Here is a 15491-nt window from a genome sequence, read left to right on the forward strand (position 1 = left end):
AAACAAAAAAACAACAACAAATACCTCTGACCTCCTCCGGGGAGGCGGTGGCGCTGCCCGCCCCACCCATCCAGTGACTCACCCCCTTCCAAATAGCTTGCCCCAAAACCTTTTCTGAGCCAGGAGAGGTGTGTGGGGGGGGGGAATTAAAGGAATGGGCACTAAGGTGGGCTCTATCCCTTAACCCAAGGCGAAAGTACAAGTTCAGTCGAGTCCCGGCAAACGTCCCTGTTTACTGAGAGGCTGAAGACAGACGGAGGTGGGGCGGGGCCTGGGCGGCCCCAACCCGCCCCCTTTGCCCCGAGCCCCAATCCCCTTCCACTTTTCCCAGAGCCTCCAAATCAATGCTCAACTTCTCCCAGTGCCTTCCTCACCGACTGGCATCTCTTCCCCAACTCTCAATGGGTTAGGGATTGGGATTGGGGGGGTGGGGGTGGAGCGGCGGTGCGGAAGGGGGGGGGAATGGGAGAACAGGGATAGGATCAAGCTTGCAGAAGGGTATAGGCCCAAGTCCAAAGAGCAGAATCTAGAACCCAGGACGGGGCTGAAACCCTGTATGGCTGGTCCCTCGCCTCCACACCCTTCCTATCTATCCTTTCAGTTCTGGAAGACTCAGACGGGAGGTGATGGAGACGGAGGGAGCTGGCGGGGAGAAGAGACTGCAATCTTCGCTCAAAAGCAGTTGGATTTGGGGAAAGAGGCAAAGATATTTGTAGTCGGATTCGAATCCCAGCTCTGCAATCAGTTTGACCACAGACAAGTCACAGAAATTTTCCGAGCCTCAGTTTCCCCATCTGTAAAATGACAGGGCTAGAGTGGATGTCCCTTCTAGCTTTCAGTCCTATGATCCTATGTCTTGGCTCGCGGGTACATGGCACCGCCTCTCTTGAACCGCTTTCCAAGCCCCTCAGCCCTGCCACTCCTCCTTCTCCCCCTCTTCTGGAGGGTGAGTGCGAGAACGACGCGCATGCGCACCAAGACATTTGCCGCGTAGCTAGCTCTCCCCCTCTTTTTTCTCCCCGCCCCTTCCCCCTCCCCGCCCCCTCCCTCTGCTCCCTACCTCCCACTCCCCCCTTCCCTCCCCCCGGCCCCCCCGCGCCACCTCCATCCCGGGAGCACAGGCGCGAGCTCAGGGCCCTTGCACGGAGGAGGAAAAGAGGGGAACCCTCCGGCTCTCCCAAAGCTGCGAAGGACCCCCTTCACAGGCTCCCCCACCCCGTCCACGCCCCCCCATCCCCCCCCGCCTCCTCCCAATTGTGCATTTTTGCAGCCGGAGGCGGCTCCGAGATGGGGCTCTGAGCTAAGCCCAAGGCGAGGGGAGAGCCAAGAGAAAAGCAGGGAGGGGGGACCTCGAGGTGTTTGATTTGGGGGCGCATCCTCCCCGCCAGCTCGCTCCAGCGGAGGGGCTCTTAACTATTGCCTTATCACTCCCCCCCCCAACTCCGATCCCAGAGCTCGCTTCGCTTTGCAGAAAGAAAAGACAAAAATAAAGGCGGGGAGGAAAACGGGGGACCCCCCCTGAAGGGGGGCACAGACTAAAAGGAGCCAGATTACGGAGGAGGGGGCTGTTTGCATCGGCCCCGCACCACCATGCTGAGCCCGCTACTGCTGCTGCCGCTGATCTTGGCTCTGGCCACAGCGGCGATGGATGGTGAGTGAGATTCCCCCCACCCTCACCCCCTTCCCCGAGGACGCCCCCTCCCCAGTCCCCACCTCTTACTGCAGAAAGGGGAGGGAGTCGCGGAGTGGGGGGGCCTTTTGTTATCCGGGTCCAGCTGACACAGCAGCGCCCCGGCTGGGGGCTGGGAGCAGGGGTCCGGGTTGGCTGGGGGTGGGGAGCCTGGGTTGGAAGATGCTTCCCGGACCCCCCCAGTTCAGACAAAGACTCGCTTGGGGGGCAGACCTGGTGCCCCCTTAGTGCCACCGAGAATAGAGGGAGGCCTGTGCTGTCTCTATTTCTAGCGGAGTACGTGTCTCGGTCCCCCCCCCCATCCCTATCTGAATTGTGAAGGAATCTGGATTTGCATTAAACATCTGCAACGGGGGGGGGAGCTGCTCGGGCGGGGGTCTGCAGTGCGTTTCTGATGCGTAGAGGAAAAAAGCCGAAGGGGGAAGTGATTTTCCGAGGTGCCCACACTGGGCAGAGGTGTGAGGAGAGGAAGAAGACATGTACTAAAAGATTGACTGGGCCCTGGAGCAGGGGTGAAGGAAATGGGTTCTAAAATGACCGGGTTCTAGCCTAGGCCTCCAGGGTCCCACATCTTTCTACATTCCCCCTTTTGTGGGCCTCTGTCAGTAGCCAGGGTTGGGTTGAGCTGTATTGGGATGGAGGTGGGAGGGGTGGGGGTTGTTATGTTACTTCGAATTTCCATTCTTAATTTCTGGAGGTTTGAGATGAAATGTCAGACGTCATCAGTGAGGAGAGGGGCTGGGAGTCTGGTTTGGATCACTGAGGTGGGGGCACAGAATGCTTTTCTACCCTCACACTTTGGACTAGGAGGAGAGTTTGGTGATGGAGGAGAGGGGGGTATGTCGCTGCTGTTTCCTATTCTGCAACTTAAGTGAATTTGTTTTTAATTTCTCCCCCCTCCCCCTTCTCCCTTTGCATAATGCAGACATCAGCTCTAGCAGTATGTGCTTTACGGAACTGGGAGTGACCTCTTGCTCCCTCCCCTTTTCCCCCCTTTGGCTATTTTTCCTATTTAACCCTGAGTCATGAGTTCAAGTTTTGTCTAAGTCAAGAACAGGGACGAATAGATTGGGGATTGGGCTGGGCTGAGCCGAGCCCCACAGATTGTGTGTGGGGTGCCTCACCACTCTCTTCCCCCAGGGGGCTCCATACTCTGCCCACAGCAAGAAATAACCCTCCCTCCCCAGGCCCCCCCACACCTCCACCCCCACTTCCAATCTCCAAAACTTTGCCAAGTTTGGGGTTGGGAAAGTTTTTCTCAGAATTCCAACTGCCCTGTCCCCCTTCCCCCCTGACCTCAATGGGAACCAAAGACCCTCTTACTTTTGTTAAGAGTGAGGCTGGGGAGAGGAAGAGAAGTTTGGGGAGCAGAGGATCCCAAGTAAGTAGCTGGGGGGGAGATTCATTGCCCCCTTCCTCAATTATACCATCCTTCAAGACTCTCTGTCTTCTTTGGGCTAGGAGGAAAACAAAAACAGAAATTGCCCAGTTTAGAGGAAGGGAGGATCTCTGCCCTCATCTTTCCCCAAACCATCCTGTCTCTGCCTGCTGTACCCCAAATTATCATATTTAACTTTTTTTCCTTCAGTGAGGAGGTTCAAGTGTTGGGAAACTGAGGCAAAGAGAATTCTGGGAAAGATTAGGAAGGATCAGAAAAGTTAAGACAAGGAGAGAAAAACAGTTTGGTGGGGGGGGGTGGAAGAGGCTGGAGGGGCCACTGTGGGGAACAGAAAACATCTTGAGATGTTCTCCCTGGCCCAGCTGGATTTTCACAATGAGATGAGAAAGGGACACAGCTGTCCTGTGTTCAGGGGCTCTAATGCTGGCTTTGGCTACCCTCTCTGGCGTGTGTTTTTGGGAGGGTTGGGGTTGTGTGGTGTGGTGTTACAGCATATTCTATTCCTTCTCCCTAATTATTGCCTTTCTCCAATACTGCCCTCTCCCCAAATTCCAATTATCTCAGGTCATACTGTACCCAAAGAATGAGATGAGAGAGGCGGTTGTAAATATGGGAAGAGCAATGAATGAAGTACAATGAAGTTAGGGAACCTAGCCTTGAGTACTAGCTATGTAACTATGGGCAAATTATTTCACTTTTTCAAACACCAGTTTCCTCACTTGTGAAATGATGATAATATTTGCACTATCTGCCTCACAGGACTGTTGGGGGAAAAGTGCTTTGTAAACTCTGAAATGATATATAAATTCACATTAATATTAAGGGAAAAAACTTTTGGATTATCACCTAAAAGTCCATGTTGTTTTGTTTCTGTACCTCATTTTCCCTCTTTAGATACTTCTTGCCATGTGATGGTAATTGAGGGTAGGAAGAGGTCATTCTTCTCTCTGAATCAATAGAATAGCTTAGGGAAGAGTTGGTTGGAGTTCCTTCTCCCCAAATCCTCCTCCACCCTCTATTTACGCTATACTGTGCCCCCTCTCTACTTTCCCCAGATCATCTTCCTCTCTTACCCTCCCCCAGCCCTGAGCTCAGACCATACCTCATCCAGAGCTGTCTTCTAGTACTCCTCCCTCCACTTCACCCCTATGCCAAACCGGGGAAGGAATTGCCATCCCAAATGTATGTGTTCCTCTCACTTCTGGGAAGTTTTCTTTCATATCTTATCATCTTCTCAGCCTCTACTCTCAGTGGAGATGGAAAATGGAGGGTCTAATTCCTGGGTCACTGAGCCCTGATCCCTCCCCTGCATCATGGGTGGAAGGGTTCAGGACATGGTCCCAATGATTTGCTTCTGGGAAATCCTTGAGGTATATGTGAGCATAGTTGAATAAGGGTTTTCAGACCTAGGTTTTCACTTGGGGTTACATCCAAGGTGGGCCTGGGGATGTGTGCTTGGGTTGGGGATGCTCAGCTTCTCCTCTCAATCCCTGGCTCTGTAGCCAGGTTTCAGCTCCATCAGCAGGAATCAGCATTGTTTAGAGAAGGAAGCAGTCGGCTCTGGAGTGTTTCCGGAGCCTGTGGCCTAGAGGCACCAAGCGTGAAACCTCCCTCTGTGGTGATGGAGGGAGACTGGGGTGGTGGGGTCATTTGTCCCTTGTCTGCTCCTCCCCTCCTCCTGCCCCAACCCCGGGTAGATGCCCAGCTCTCAATTTCCCCCCTCTCATCCTTCCAAGTCTCCCTGACTTGGAAAGGCCTCGACATGAATCCTAACAGCTTTCCTTCTCTGTGTAGTGGGAGTTTGTCCCCCACTCCTGGTAATTCCAGGCTAAGTGCAGGCAGCTGGGAAGGGGACTTAGTACCCTCAGCCCCATTTCTACACTATTGCTTCCATGATGGTGTCATTTGCTGGGTTCACCCCAGGACAGCTATGTCATTGCCTCTGGCAGCTTTCACTTAGATTGCCGACCCCTCCCTGTCTCTCTCCTCTCTCTGTCTCCCCTCCCTGACTCTGTCTTTCTTACCTTTTTTCACTGGACTCTTCTGTCTCTTGATATCTCTCTGTTTCTGTTCACCCCCTAAGTCTATATCATGTGCTCTCTCTTGAGCTGGCCGGGGTAATGAGTTCTTAAGCTTCCAGTGAAAACTGGACAAAATAAATGTCTCCCCTGCCTCCTTTCTTCTCTGCCCCCCTACTTAGGGAGCAGGTATTAGAAGGGGAGTCTCAGAATATAGTGAGTTTACTGTATCCCATGGGCAGAGGGTGAGGTGAGGGGCTGAGGCAACATCAGGAGGAAGAGAACTTGGACTTCATGGGGGATTTTCCAATAATTAAAGAGATCAGAGGAAAGATCTGGGGAATCTAGTTAGCCTAGGGAATTTGCTTCCTTGCAGAGTATAGGCAGATACGCTTGGGATTGTGAAGGCAGAGGGATAGATGTGATGACCTCTAAGGATAGCTTGGTGGTCTGGGTTTAATTTGTGGGGTCAAAGAAAAATCTTGTGGGGAGAGGGGGTTAAGGGTCAGGCTCATGTCCTGCTGAGTCAATATTGACTCAGGGTGGAGGGGGCCCTCTTCTCCTCCCCCAGCGGTCTGAGCCACCCCATCCGTCCATCCTGGCCACAGAGCAGAGGCCCAGACTCAGGAATGACAAAAATGTGTCTGAGCCTCTGGGAGCTTCCAGAGCTGTGGGGTAACACCCAAAATACATTAAATCAAGTAAAAAACTCTGGGTTTGGGCCTGGGAGGCCCTTCTGTTATCCCCGTGCCCAGCTTCTCTGAAAGTTCATATTCCTGTTCACTGTGTCCCCCAGAGTGCTCCTCCAACCCCCCACCTTCTTCCCTTCCCTTAAATATATTCTATGTGATTCCTTTCCTTAGATAGCCCCAGGAGGGGAATATTAATCTCTCCCTTTGCCTCTGTTCCCCAGGTCTCTCCAGCCTTTTGGGAAATCCCCTTACAGAACACTTCCCTTCCCTCTCAAGCTGCTAATTTATTGGTGTAGGGAAGGACTAGCACCCCTTTATTCCAAGACTCTACCTTCCCAACTTCTCTTCCCTAAAGAAAGGCCTTTGCCGTCTTTTCCTTCTCCAGATCTTGATCTCTTCTTGCCCTCCCCCCCACTCCAGTCCCCTTCTCCTTAAGGTCCCAGAAATGGACTTGAGAGGGCTTCAGCCAGAGTCTGAGCAGGACAGGGGGAGTCCATGTTGTGTCTGGCTGAATGCTTCCAGTGGGTCATTCTTAGTGGCCCCAGGGGCCAGGACTGGGCCAAGAGCCCAGGGTGGGGAGTGGGAAGAGCAGGGGTGTCAGCTAGCTTTAGCATGGCGGTCACATTCGTCTAGAAGCTAAGCTGAGAACAGACGCCCCTTCTGTGCTGCTGGCTGAATTCTCTCCCTCCCTTCCTCCCTTTCCCTCTCTCTTCTTTCTCCCAGAAGTTTGTTACCCAGCCAGCTGCCCCCCCCCAACTCCAGCTCCCTCTCCTCCTCCAAATGGAAATAGACCAAAAATCGCCTCTTGTCACTGTTCTACCGGATCCTGGCCTGTCTATGCAGCTGGTCAAGGAACACCACCAACTCAGGAGCTGGAAACGACTGACTGGTTCTTCCTAGAGGCATCTGTACCTCCCAAGTTTGAGTACCTTGTCAGCTCCTCTCTGTCTTCAATGCTAGACAATGGTTGAGGGGGTTCTTGCGATTTTAGATTCAGGTGATTATGGATAGGGAAGGCAGGGAGGAATGTTTGCCAACTCCAAGTGAAACAAATTCTAAGTCCCTACAGATGAGTATGACTGGTGGTATTAGATAAAAAACCTTATCTTAGCCATGTCCGTTATCTGAAAGTGAGTGACTGAAGTGGTACGGGCCTGTCCTCCAGATCTGCCTGCCTTCTTCTCCCAGGCCTCACAGAGTCCAGAAGAGGTCTTAGGGTTATCACGTCCTTTCACTGACAGGCAGGTCAGCAGTGTCCCCCATCCTGCGGGCCTGGTCGGGGGAGGGGGAGCGGAGCGGCACAGGAGAAGGTGGGATAGATGCCTTTGGGAAGGAAAAAGGAGCCCCGAGCTCTGCCCTTCTTTGCTTTCCCTTTCTTCTTCAGTCCCACCCCTCCCCCCCCAAAGAGCACATCTGGTTTGTGAATCTCACTCATTCCAGCTTTCGGAGTTTGCCAGCTGCTGTTTCCTCTATCGAACTCTGGCCAAAAATGAAGGGGGGTGGGGGGAAGCGGAGGCTGAGGGACCAAGCAGAGGCTAGGGGAGGCGGGGGAAGGGATAGATGGGAAGGGCGCTGAATGGGGCATGGATGGGGGAGAGGCCGGGATAAGCAACAAATGACCCGGTCTGGGCCCTGACTTCAAGTTCAGGGCAAAGAAAGAGGAGATGTATAAGAGAAATAAAAGTGGAGCGTGGCTAGGGCTGTAGCGTACCAGTTCTCTGCTCAAGTATCCCATCTGCCTCTGAATCCCATTCTGCACCACTCCCAAATCCGCCCCCCCCCTTCCAGCCAACGGAGTTGTTGAGGAAAGAGGACTGTTCTTCCGAATGCTAACGAGCTCCATTTCCCGGGAAGACCTCACAGCTGGTCCAGTGGGGCAATGAACTCAGCATTATCCACCTCCTCAAGGGCCCTTTATTTGGGGCTGAGGGCTAGGATGGATTGGGGGTGGGGGAGCTCCTGGGGCCTGGCAAGACCATCCTTGATGCATTTCCTGGGTTTTGCTAAGGTCCTGGCTGGAGGCCTGGGCCCCCTGGTGGGGATGGGTGGGGGGTGGCAGGGGGAGGTCTGGAGAGATGCGGGAATGGGGGTGGGGAGAAAAAGGGATCTGAGAGGAATGTCGCCCCAAAAGAGAAGATCTAGGAAGTGGAGGAGATAGCCCCTGGTTTGGGGACTCTGAAGAGGCATTTTCTGCAGGAGAGGGACCCACCATTTCTTCTCCCCATAGAAGGAAAGGCAAGAAGAGGAGGGAGTTAAACTGCTCCAGGAGGGAGGGAGATGAGACCTCAGGTGAGGTGAGGGAAGGGGGAGACTGAGGGATCTTCTCCCCCTGGAGAATAAAGCATCCATAGACCCTGTTTACATAGGCCAGAGTGGGGAAACAAAAAAATTAATGAGATGGCTAAGTGAGGCCTTGGCAGGCCCTCTAATTCTTTATATTTATATGATTTAGCATTCTCTATTTACAGAAGTAACCTTAAGGAGCCTCGTCTTAGGGTAAAATCCTGGCCTTAGGCATCAATGCCCCCAGCTTTTCTGGTTTCTGAGACCATATCAACTGGGGTGGGGCAAGTCTGTTGCCTTGATCATCCTGCATGCGGCTGGGTCCTCAACTCAAAGGTCCCTTTTGGATGCCTGACATCCACCCCTATGCAGTGTCATACAGTTACTTTGACTGGAGTCTAACTTGGTCATTGTTCTAAGTGGCTTCAAAGAGAAAGGAAGACATCCCAACCTTGCCTGTGGGCTATCAGCCCAGCCACAGTTGATGCCAAGGGCGGCTCTAACCTGATACCTGTGTGGGTGCCAGAGGTTTGGGGTGTAGGGGTGGAGCTGGGTGGAGCTAGAGTTCAAAAAGAGGGAATGTCTGGATGGGGTTGGGGGTGGCAAGGAGATTAGGAAGAACTAATTCTCCAGGTCTGGTTAAAGCAGGAAGGCAAGATAAGGGGGGGAAAGTATTTAAAGCTTAACCTTTCTCTTGGAAGTCAGCCTTTTCCATCAGCTTCTTACTGGGGTAGGGAAAGCTGGTGTCTGGCCTGAGTGACCCTGAGCCAAAGGGTCTGTGACCCCACTGTGGGGGAAGGGGAAAGGAAAGGCAGCCTTGGAGGTTGTTGTGAGGTGGGGGTGGAAGGAGAAGTGGAATGTGTTCCCTGGAGGTTCCTGCCTCCAAGCCCCCCTTCCCTCTCTCACCAGGTACACAGCGTTCTGGGAGTGACCCACAGGCTCTGGCCATGGCTCTCTCCCTCCTCCCTCCTGCATGTAGGCCATGGCTAAGAGCCCAGGCTGGATAGGGGAAAGGTGTTGGGGGAGGGAATAGGGGGCTCCAAAGCCCAGAGGAGGATTCCAGTGGTGTGGGGCTGGCCCTGATCTTCTCTGATGCCCCCATTCTTTCTTTCTGCCCCAACTCTCGGCAGTCCCCAAGACCTGCAGCCCTAAGCAGTTCGCTTGCAGAGACCAGATTACCTGTATCTCCAAAGGCTGGCGATGTGATGGAGAAAAGGACTGTCCAGATGGCTCCGATGAGGCCCCTGAGATCTGTATGTACCTGTGGTTCCCTCTTTTACATTCCCTTGGTCCTATTCCTTTCCAGTTTTGCCTTATGCAAAGGTTCCATGGAAAAGGAGAGACCTTAAGAAGAGACTTTATCAGACCCTGAATGAGCCAAGGGCCTGTTTTGTCAAATGGTGGTCAGGTGGTGCAGTGTACTAGACCTGGAGTCAGGGAGGACTGAGTTCAAATCCAGCCTCAGACATTTGCTAGCTGTATGACCCCAGGCAAGTCACTTAACCTCTGTCTGCCTCATTTTCCTTATCTGTAAAATGGGGGAAAGATAGCACCTTCCTCTGAGGGCTGGTGTGAGGATCAAATGAGGTGATATTTGTAAAGTCCTTTGCAAACCTTAAAGAGCTACTTAAATGCTAGCTATTATTATTATGACATTGGAAACCATTACCAGAGTCATACGCTGCCTTCATATCCCTCATATTTCTCATGCTGGGACATTGTACCCAGCATCTCCTCCATTCCCTTTCCCCACTACCCAATAGCAGATTCCTCCTAGGTCTTGTTATATCCCCTACCCTCATATCAGGCCACCTAGCTCTGGAGGCCTTCCACACTCGTGTATACATCCCCCTCAATGCCCTTTGAGCTGAAGCGTTTCCTTTCTTGCCACTCTGGCCTCCTCCCCCTCCCCCTGCCCTAATAAGTGGTGTAATCAACATGAGCTGCTTAAAATGGGAGAAAGGTTCCCCTCCCTGCCAGCTAAGAGTGGGGGTGGAGGAATCCAATGGTAGGGCCCTGGGAGCACAGGCCACAGGCAAATACCTGGTCCATCTGCCTTCCTTATATAGCACTACCTCCCTCCCCACACACAAATCACCCAAATTCATTGTGATGGGAATGAGCCTCCTCCCCACTGGGGCCCAAATCAGAACCTAAATCTCTCCTTCCCTAAACACTTGGGCTTCTTGGACTCTTCCTGGACATGCCTGCCACCCCGTAATAATTACCAGGAGTAATTTTAATTTTAGGGCTCATAAGGGGCTGCCAGTTTTCTTTGATCTTCTCTCTCTCTCTCTCTCTCTCTCTCTCTCTCTCTCTCTCTCTCTTTCTCTGTCTCTCTGTCTCTCTATCTCTCTGTGTCTCTGACTCTGGCTCTCTGTCTGTCTCTGGTTCTCTGTCTCTGGTTCTCTGTCTCTGTTTCTCTGCCTGTCTCTCTCTGTCTCTGTCTCTGTCTCTGTGTCTCACACACATGCTCTCTCTCTGTCTCTCTGTCTCTCTGTGTCTCCGGCTCTCTGTTTCTGTTTCTCTTTCTGTCTCTCCTCTGTCTCTCTGTCTCTGTCTGTCTGTCTCTCTCTGTGTCTCTGTCTCTGTCTGTCTCTGTCACACACACACACACACACACACACACACACACACACACCCCGCCCATGGGTTAGAGACATTCTGCAGGGGTGGCTGTCTCTAAGCCACAGCTATCAATGCTGTCCTTTCAGTGCAGGGGGTAGGTTGCAAGGTCCTAATGGTACCTCCTTCCTCCACTTCTCTCTCCCCTATTCCTTGGGGTGGGGATTTGGCCAGAGAATCATCCAGGTCATCAGGTGTTCCTTGGTGCCTAACCCCTAGGTGTTCAGTGTCCTGTTCAGGACAAAGGCTGCCCCCCTCCTTCGTGATCTCTGTTTGGTTTAACTAGGACACTGCCAATACACACATACACCCTTCCCATCACCCCTGTTTTGCCTAAACAGGGGCTGCCTGGAAATGAGGGGGGACTGGCCAAAGAATATGATGCAAGACCTGGCCCCCCTCCCAGGCTTGTCCAGACACTCAGTGCTCTCTGAGATAGTGATTTTGAATGTAGTCCTCTCCCATCTTTGGGCCTACTGCTAAGGGAGAAGAAAGATAAGGAGGACAGGAAGCCAGTTCACTGTAACCTTTGGCCTTTCCCTGAGTCTTCTACCAGCCAAGTCTAGGTTCTTGCCCCATCCCAGGCCCCATCTTTTCCCCTTGTTCTTTACCAGAGCCATGAGCTATAGAGAAGGGTCTCGTGACTTAGTAGGATTTTCTGCCTCAGATACACTATAATACTACTCTGCCTTCCCTCTCACCCTGGACACTTGACCCCAGCCCGCCCTCCCTGTACGGTTCTCCCCTGGTCCTCCTGTTCCTCCTTCTCCCCCCACCCCCCAGGTCTGAACAATAACACTGCCTAGGTTGCCAGGAACACGGGGCCTGGAGCCTGGCAGGGTGCATGGCAATAGAGCTTGTCATTGTGCTTGCCTGAAGGCTGGTTTCTTCTTGACTTTGTGCTAATCGGCATTTATGGGGAGGCAGCAAAGCTTGGGGTTTTATTCATGGGGGTAACTCAGGACAAGACCCTGAAAGGGAGGAAGATTAGTAACTCCTGGTGGGGAGAGGGGTTGCTGTTGAACTCCAAATACCTCACTTCAGCCGTCTGTCAAATAGGGGAAGGATACTGTCCTATCCTAGAGGGAATGGTCAGCTAGCCCATAGTAACCAGAGCCTGCCGCTGACCTTCTCCTCATCCCCCTCCCCTTCTCCTTCATTTTCTCATTCCCCAGGTCCACAGAGCAAGGTCCAGAGATGTCAGCCCAATGAACACAATTGCCTTGGCACAGAGCTGTGTGTGCCCATGTCCCGTCTCTGCAATGGGATACAAGACTGCTTTGATGGCACTGATGAGGGACCTCATTGCCGAGGTATGGTGACACCATCCCCACCACCCACTCCTGTGCTGCGGCCTCCAGAAGCAGCTAGATTGGGAGAAAGCACTGGACTGGGAGTCAGAACCCAAAGTTCTGCCACAGATTGATGGGACCTTTCTCCTTCTCTGGCTGGGTGTCCTAATCTGTAAAATGAAGTAGTTGGTCCATATGATCTTAAGTTTCCTTAGCCTTGGGATGTGATTTCTGTTGGAGGGGAGGGGGGAGAGAGAAGCAGCAGGAGGAAATCAGTTGTCTACCCATTGCCTTGGGCAGAAATATTAACTTCTCATTTAGTCTGAGAAGGGAGAACATGGGCCTGTGGAGGTCAGGGTCCTCCGGGTGTGTTTATGGTGAGTCATAGAGGAGGCGCTTATACCTTAGGGGAGAAAGTTCAGGGCTAGATTTCAGATAAATTGTGACTTTTTGCTCCTCTTCCCCACTTCCCTGAAACTCTTAATCCTCCCTACTCCTTTCAGAATTTAGTGAGTCCTGAACCTGACCCTAAATGGGGTCAAGGTTGAGATGAAGAGGGGATGTAAGGAGGGAATCTAGGGCTAGGGATACATGAGAGGGGCCAGTGCTGCCATCCTGGAGAAGACTTGAGAGGAGGGAATAAGGGGGACCTTCCTGAAAGAAGGCTATGTGTATACTATATGGGGAAGGATAAGTGGAGTGATGGTTGAAGGACTATCTACCTTGAAGAAGGCTGGTGTTGGGGGAAGGGAGTGGTGAAGGCAGCTATCCTGGAGAAAACTAGCATGGCGGGGTGGGGAGCCGAAGGAGAGCCAACCTGGAAACACTTGGGGGGAAAGGGGGTCACAGAGGAAGCCTGGATGAGATTGGGGGAAAGGGGAAAGGGGATGGAGTCCCTGGCTGGGAGATGGGGTGGGGGTGGGGGAGTTGGCACTTCACCACTACTACAAGATAAGAGGAAGGTTCTTCATGTACATGTACTCCAAGTAGCTGGAAAACATCTGCCTTCCGGAGGAGTCACATCTGGATTCTGTTCACTGTTTAGGGATGGGGGGTGGGGAAGAGAGGAATTTGCAAACGATTTTTTTTCTTCCTCCTTGTTTATTTTGGCTCTTGTCTCTGGGGCCTGTGGGATAGGAATGGGGGAACACAGAGGGTCCAGAGGTTGAACTCTCATTCACCCCCCCATCCTTTTTCCACCTATATTGATCGTTTTTAGGGGCATTGGGGCAGGAGTCAAAAGTGGGCAGGTTAAAGGTCATTTTCTTTGAAGTCACAATGTTTCTTCCTCCCCCTACTTCAAAAACCCAACATCTCCTAAACCTGGAGTTTGAACTTTGGGCTTATCAGTTTCCTGGGGCTCTATGCCCCAAAAACCCAGAAGCCACTGGCATCTGCCCCCCCTCCAAAAAAGGGAATATTTAGCTCTGAGATCTAAAGAGTAGGACATTTTCACTGCTTTGGTGGGGGAATAGATGCAGCCTTATTGTCTCACTACCAACACCCCCAAGCTCCCTCTGCCAGGCTTACAGCTTTTAAACCTTTTAGCAGATCAGGCAGTTCTCAATCTCTGATGCCGGGGCTGGTGGGTAGATAGACAAAGGGGTCTTTGTGGTGGGGCTGCCCGGCCACACAGCCCCACTCGAGGACCGCTAATTGGGTTTCAGGCCTGGGAGAACAGGTGCTCCCCTACACACGTTTTCTTCTCCCCTCAGCTCATTCAGCTCTGTCTTCTGGGTGGAAGTGGGTCATGGGCAGAAGAGGGAAATGGGGAAAGGGTCCAGAGGGGAACTTAAGTCCTGCTTCTCCAGCATCTTTTTTCGACCTACCACCACTACTTACCACCCCTAGGCAAAGATTATTGGGTTGTTAGAAGCCCGGTTGGGGGGGGGGGGAGGTGGGTAGCTTCGGGATAGGAGGCGGAGCTCTGAGGGGAGGCGCACTCTGTACACTGAGTATCATCATAGCCCCTGAACACTCAGACCCAGGCCATCCCATGTTCTCATTCAGGCCAGAGGCAAGGAATACCATTGCTTTCCTTAAGGAAGAGACGGAAAACTTCCTAGTGGGAAAGAACACGAGAGCAGCATGATAGGATTCTGTTAATGGGCTTCTGTGTGTATTTGTGTCTGTGTGTCCTTCTTCCCCCTTCCCCAGAGCTCCGAGCCAACTGCTCCAGAGCGGGCTGCCAGCATCACTGTGTGCCCACACTCAGTGGGCCCTCCTGCTACTGCAACAGCAGCTTCCAGCTCCAGAGTGACAATAAAAGCTGCAAAGGTGTGTATGTTATGTGTGTGTGTGTGTGTGAGAGAGAGAGAGAGAGAGAGAGAGAGAGAGAGAGAGAGAGAGAGAGAGAGAAATAAAAAGAGAAAAGAGGAAAAGATGGAGGGAGAGGAAGGAGGAGGGGAAATGCAGAGGAAGGAGGGAGGAAGGATAGGTGAAGGGAAATCAAATGAATAAACGTTTATTAAGCACTTACAAAAGCTAAATACTGTTCTGGATGCTGTGGTTGAAATAACAATAAATCAATTGATAATCAAGAAACATTTATCAAGCACCTCCGTGGGCTAGGCGCTGGCAATACCAAGACAGAAAGGAAAGTCATTTTCATCTATTTCACAGACCATCAATCAAATCAAAGCTAGAAAAGCACATGATGAAATTAAGAAGCAGGAGGATTCCAGGATAAAATATTAGCCAGGCTGGTCAGATCCTGGCTGGCTGGCTATCGTAGTAGCTGTAGCTGATACACAGATCATCTCTGTACTCAAGGACCTCACATTCTGCTAAAGGAGAGATAAGACAGAGATACAAATAACTGTTTTCCAAGGCAGAATTGAGAGACTGTGTGGTATAGCAGATAGAGAGCTGGTCTAGGAGTCAGGAGGGCCTGAGTTCCAGTCCTGCCTCTGACATGGCTGTGTGGCCATAAGCAAGTCATTTAACCTCTCAATGACCTAGGCAGTTCTCTGAGACTATAAATTATAGATGAATAGCTGATCTGTATATTGGAGGCAGTTCCTACTTCAGGGTCATATGACTCTGTATCATATAAGGCAGAGTATGATAAATAGCATAGAAGGTCACTTACGACAGTCCCCTTTCTCCCAGGTTGGAAAACTTGGAGTTGCCTTTGGCTCTTTCCTTTTGACTAATCTATCTCATATCCAATAAGCTGCCTAGCCCTGTTGATTCTGTCTCTGAAATCTTTCTCAAAGTCATATTCTCCTCTCTCTTCCCATTGCCACGGACCTTCATTACCACCCTTCTTTCTGACCTCCACTCATTCCCTATTCTAGCCCATCCTTTGCATAGCTGCCAAGACTCATTCTTCTTAATGCATGGGGCCAATTTGAGTCATTTCTGTGTTCAAAACCTTTGAATGGCTCCTTATTGAGGGAATATTCAGGAAAGTCTGAACTCAGCTTGGAATTCAAAGCCCTGTGCAGTTCTCTGCCACCCTACCTTTCCAGCCTTAACTTATACTAGCTG

The 15491-nt window shown here is 51.8% G+C and overlaps 1 protein-coding gene across 1 annotated transcript in view; it reads left to right on the top strand.

Annotated features, from left to right (window-relative positions):
• The first annotated feature begins 1266 nt into the window (after positions 1-1266).
• Positions 1267-15491, top strand: part of LRP1 (LDL receptor related protein 1) — a 111967-nt gene continuing 97742 nt past the window's right edge. The window contains exons 1-4 of the mRNA XM_020990096.2: positions 1267-1651; positions 9213-9335; positions 11883-12020; positions 14157-14276. Coding sequence (XP_020845755.1) covers positions 1591-1651; positions 9213-9335; positions 11883-12020; positions 14157-14276 — 442 coding nt within the window. The 5' untranslated portion in view covers positions 1267-1590. The remainder of the gene's footprint in view (positions 1652-9212; positions 9336-11882; positions 12021-14156; positions 14277-15491) is intronic.

Source organism: Phascolarctos cinereus, unplaced genomic scaffold (genome assembly GCF_003287225.1).
Source record: "Phascolarctos cinereus isolate Bilbo 61053 unplaced genomic scaffold, phaCin_HiC Scaffold_1;HRSCAF=81, whole genome shotgun sequence".
In the NCBI taxonomy this organism is placed as follows: Eukaryota; Metazoa; Chordata; class Mammalia; order Diprotodontia; family Phascolarctidae; genus Phascolarctos; species Phascolarctos cinereus.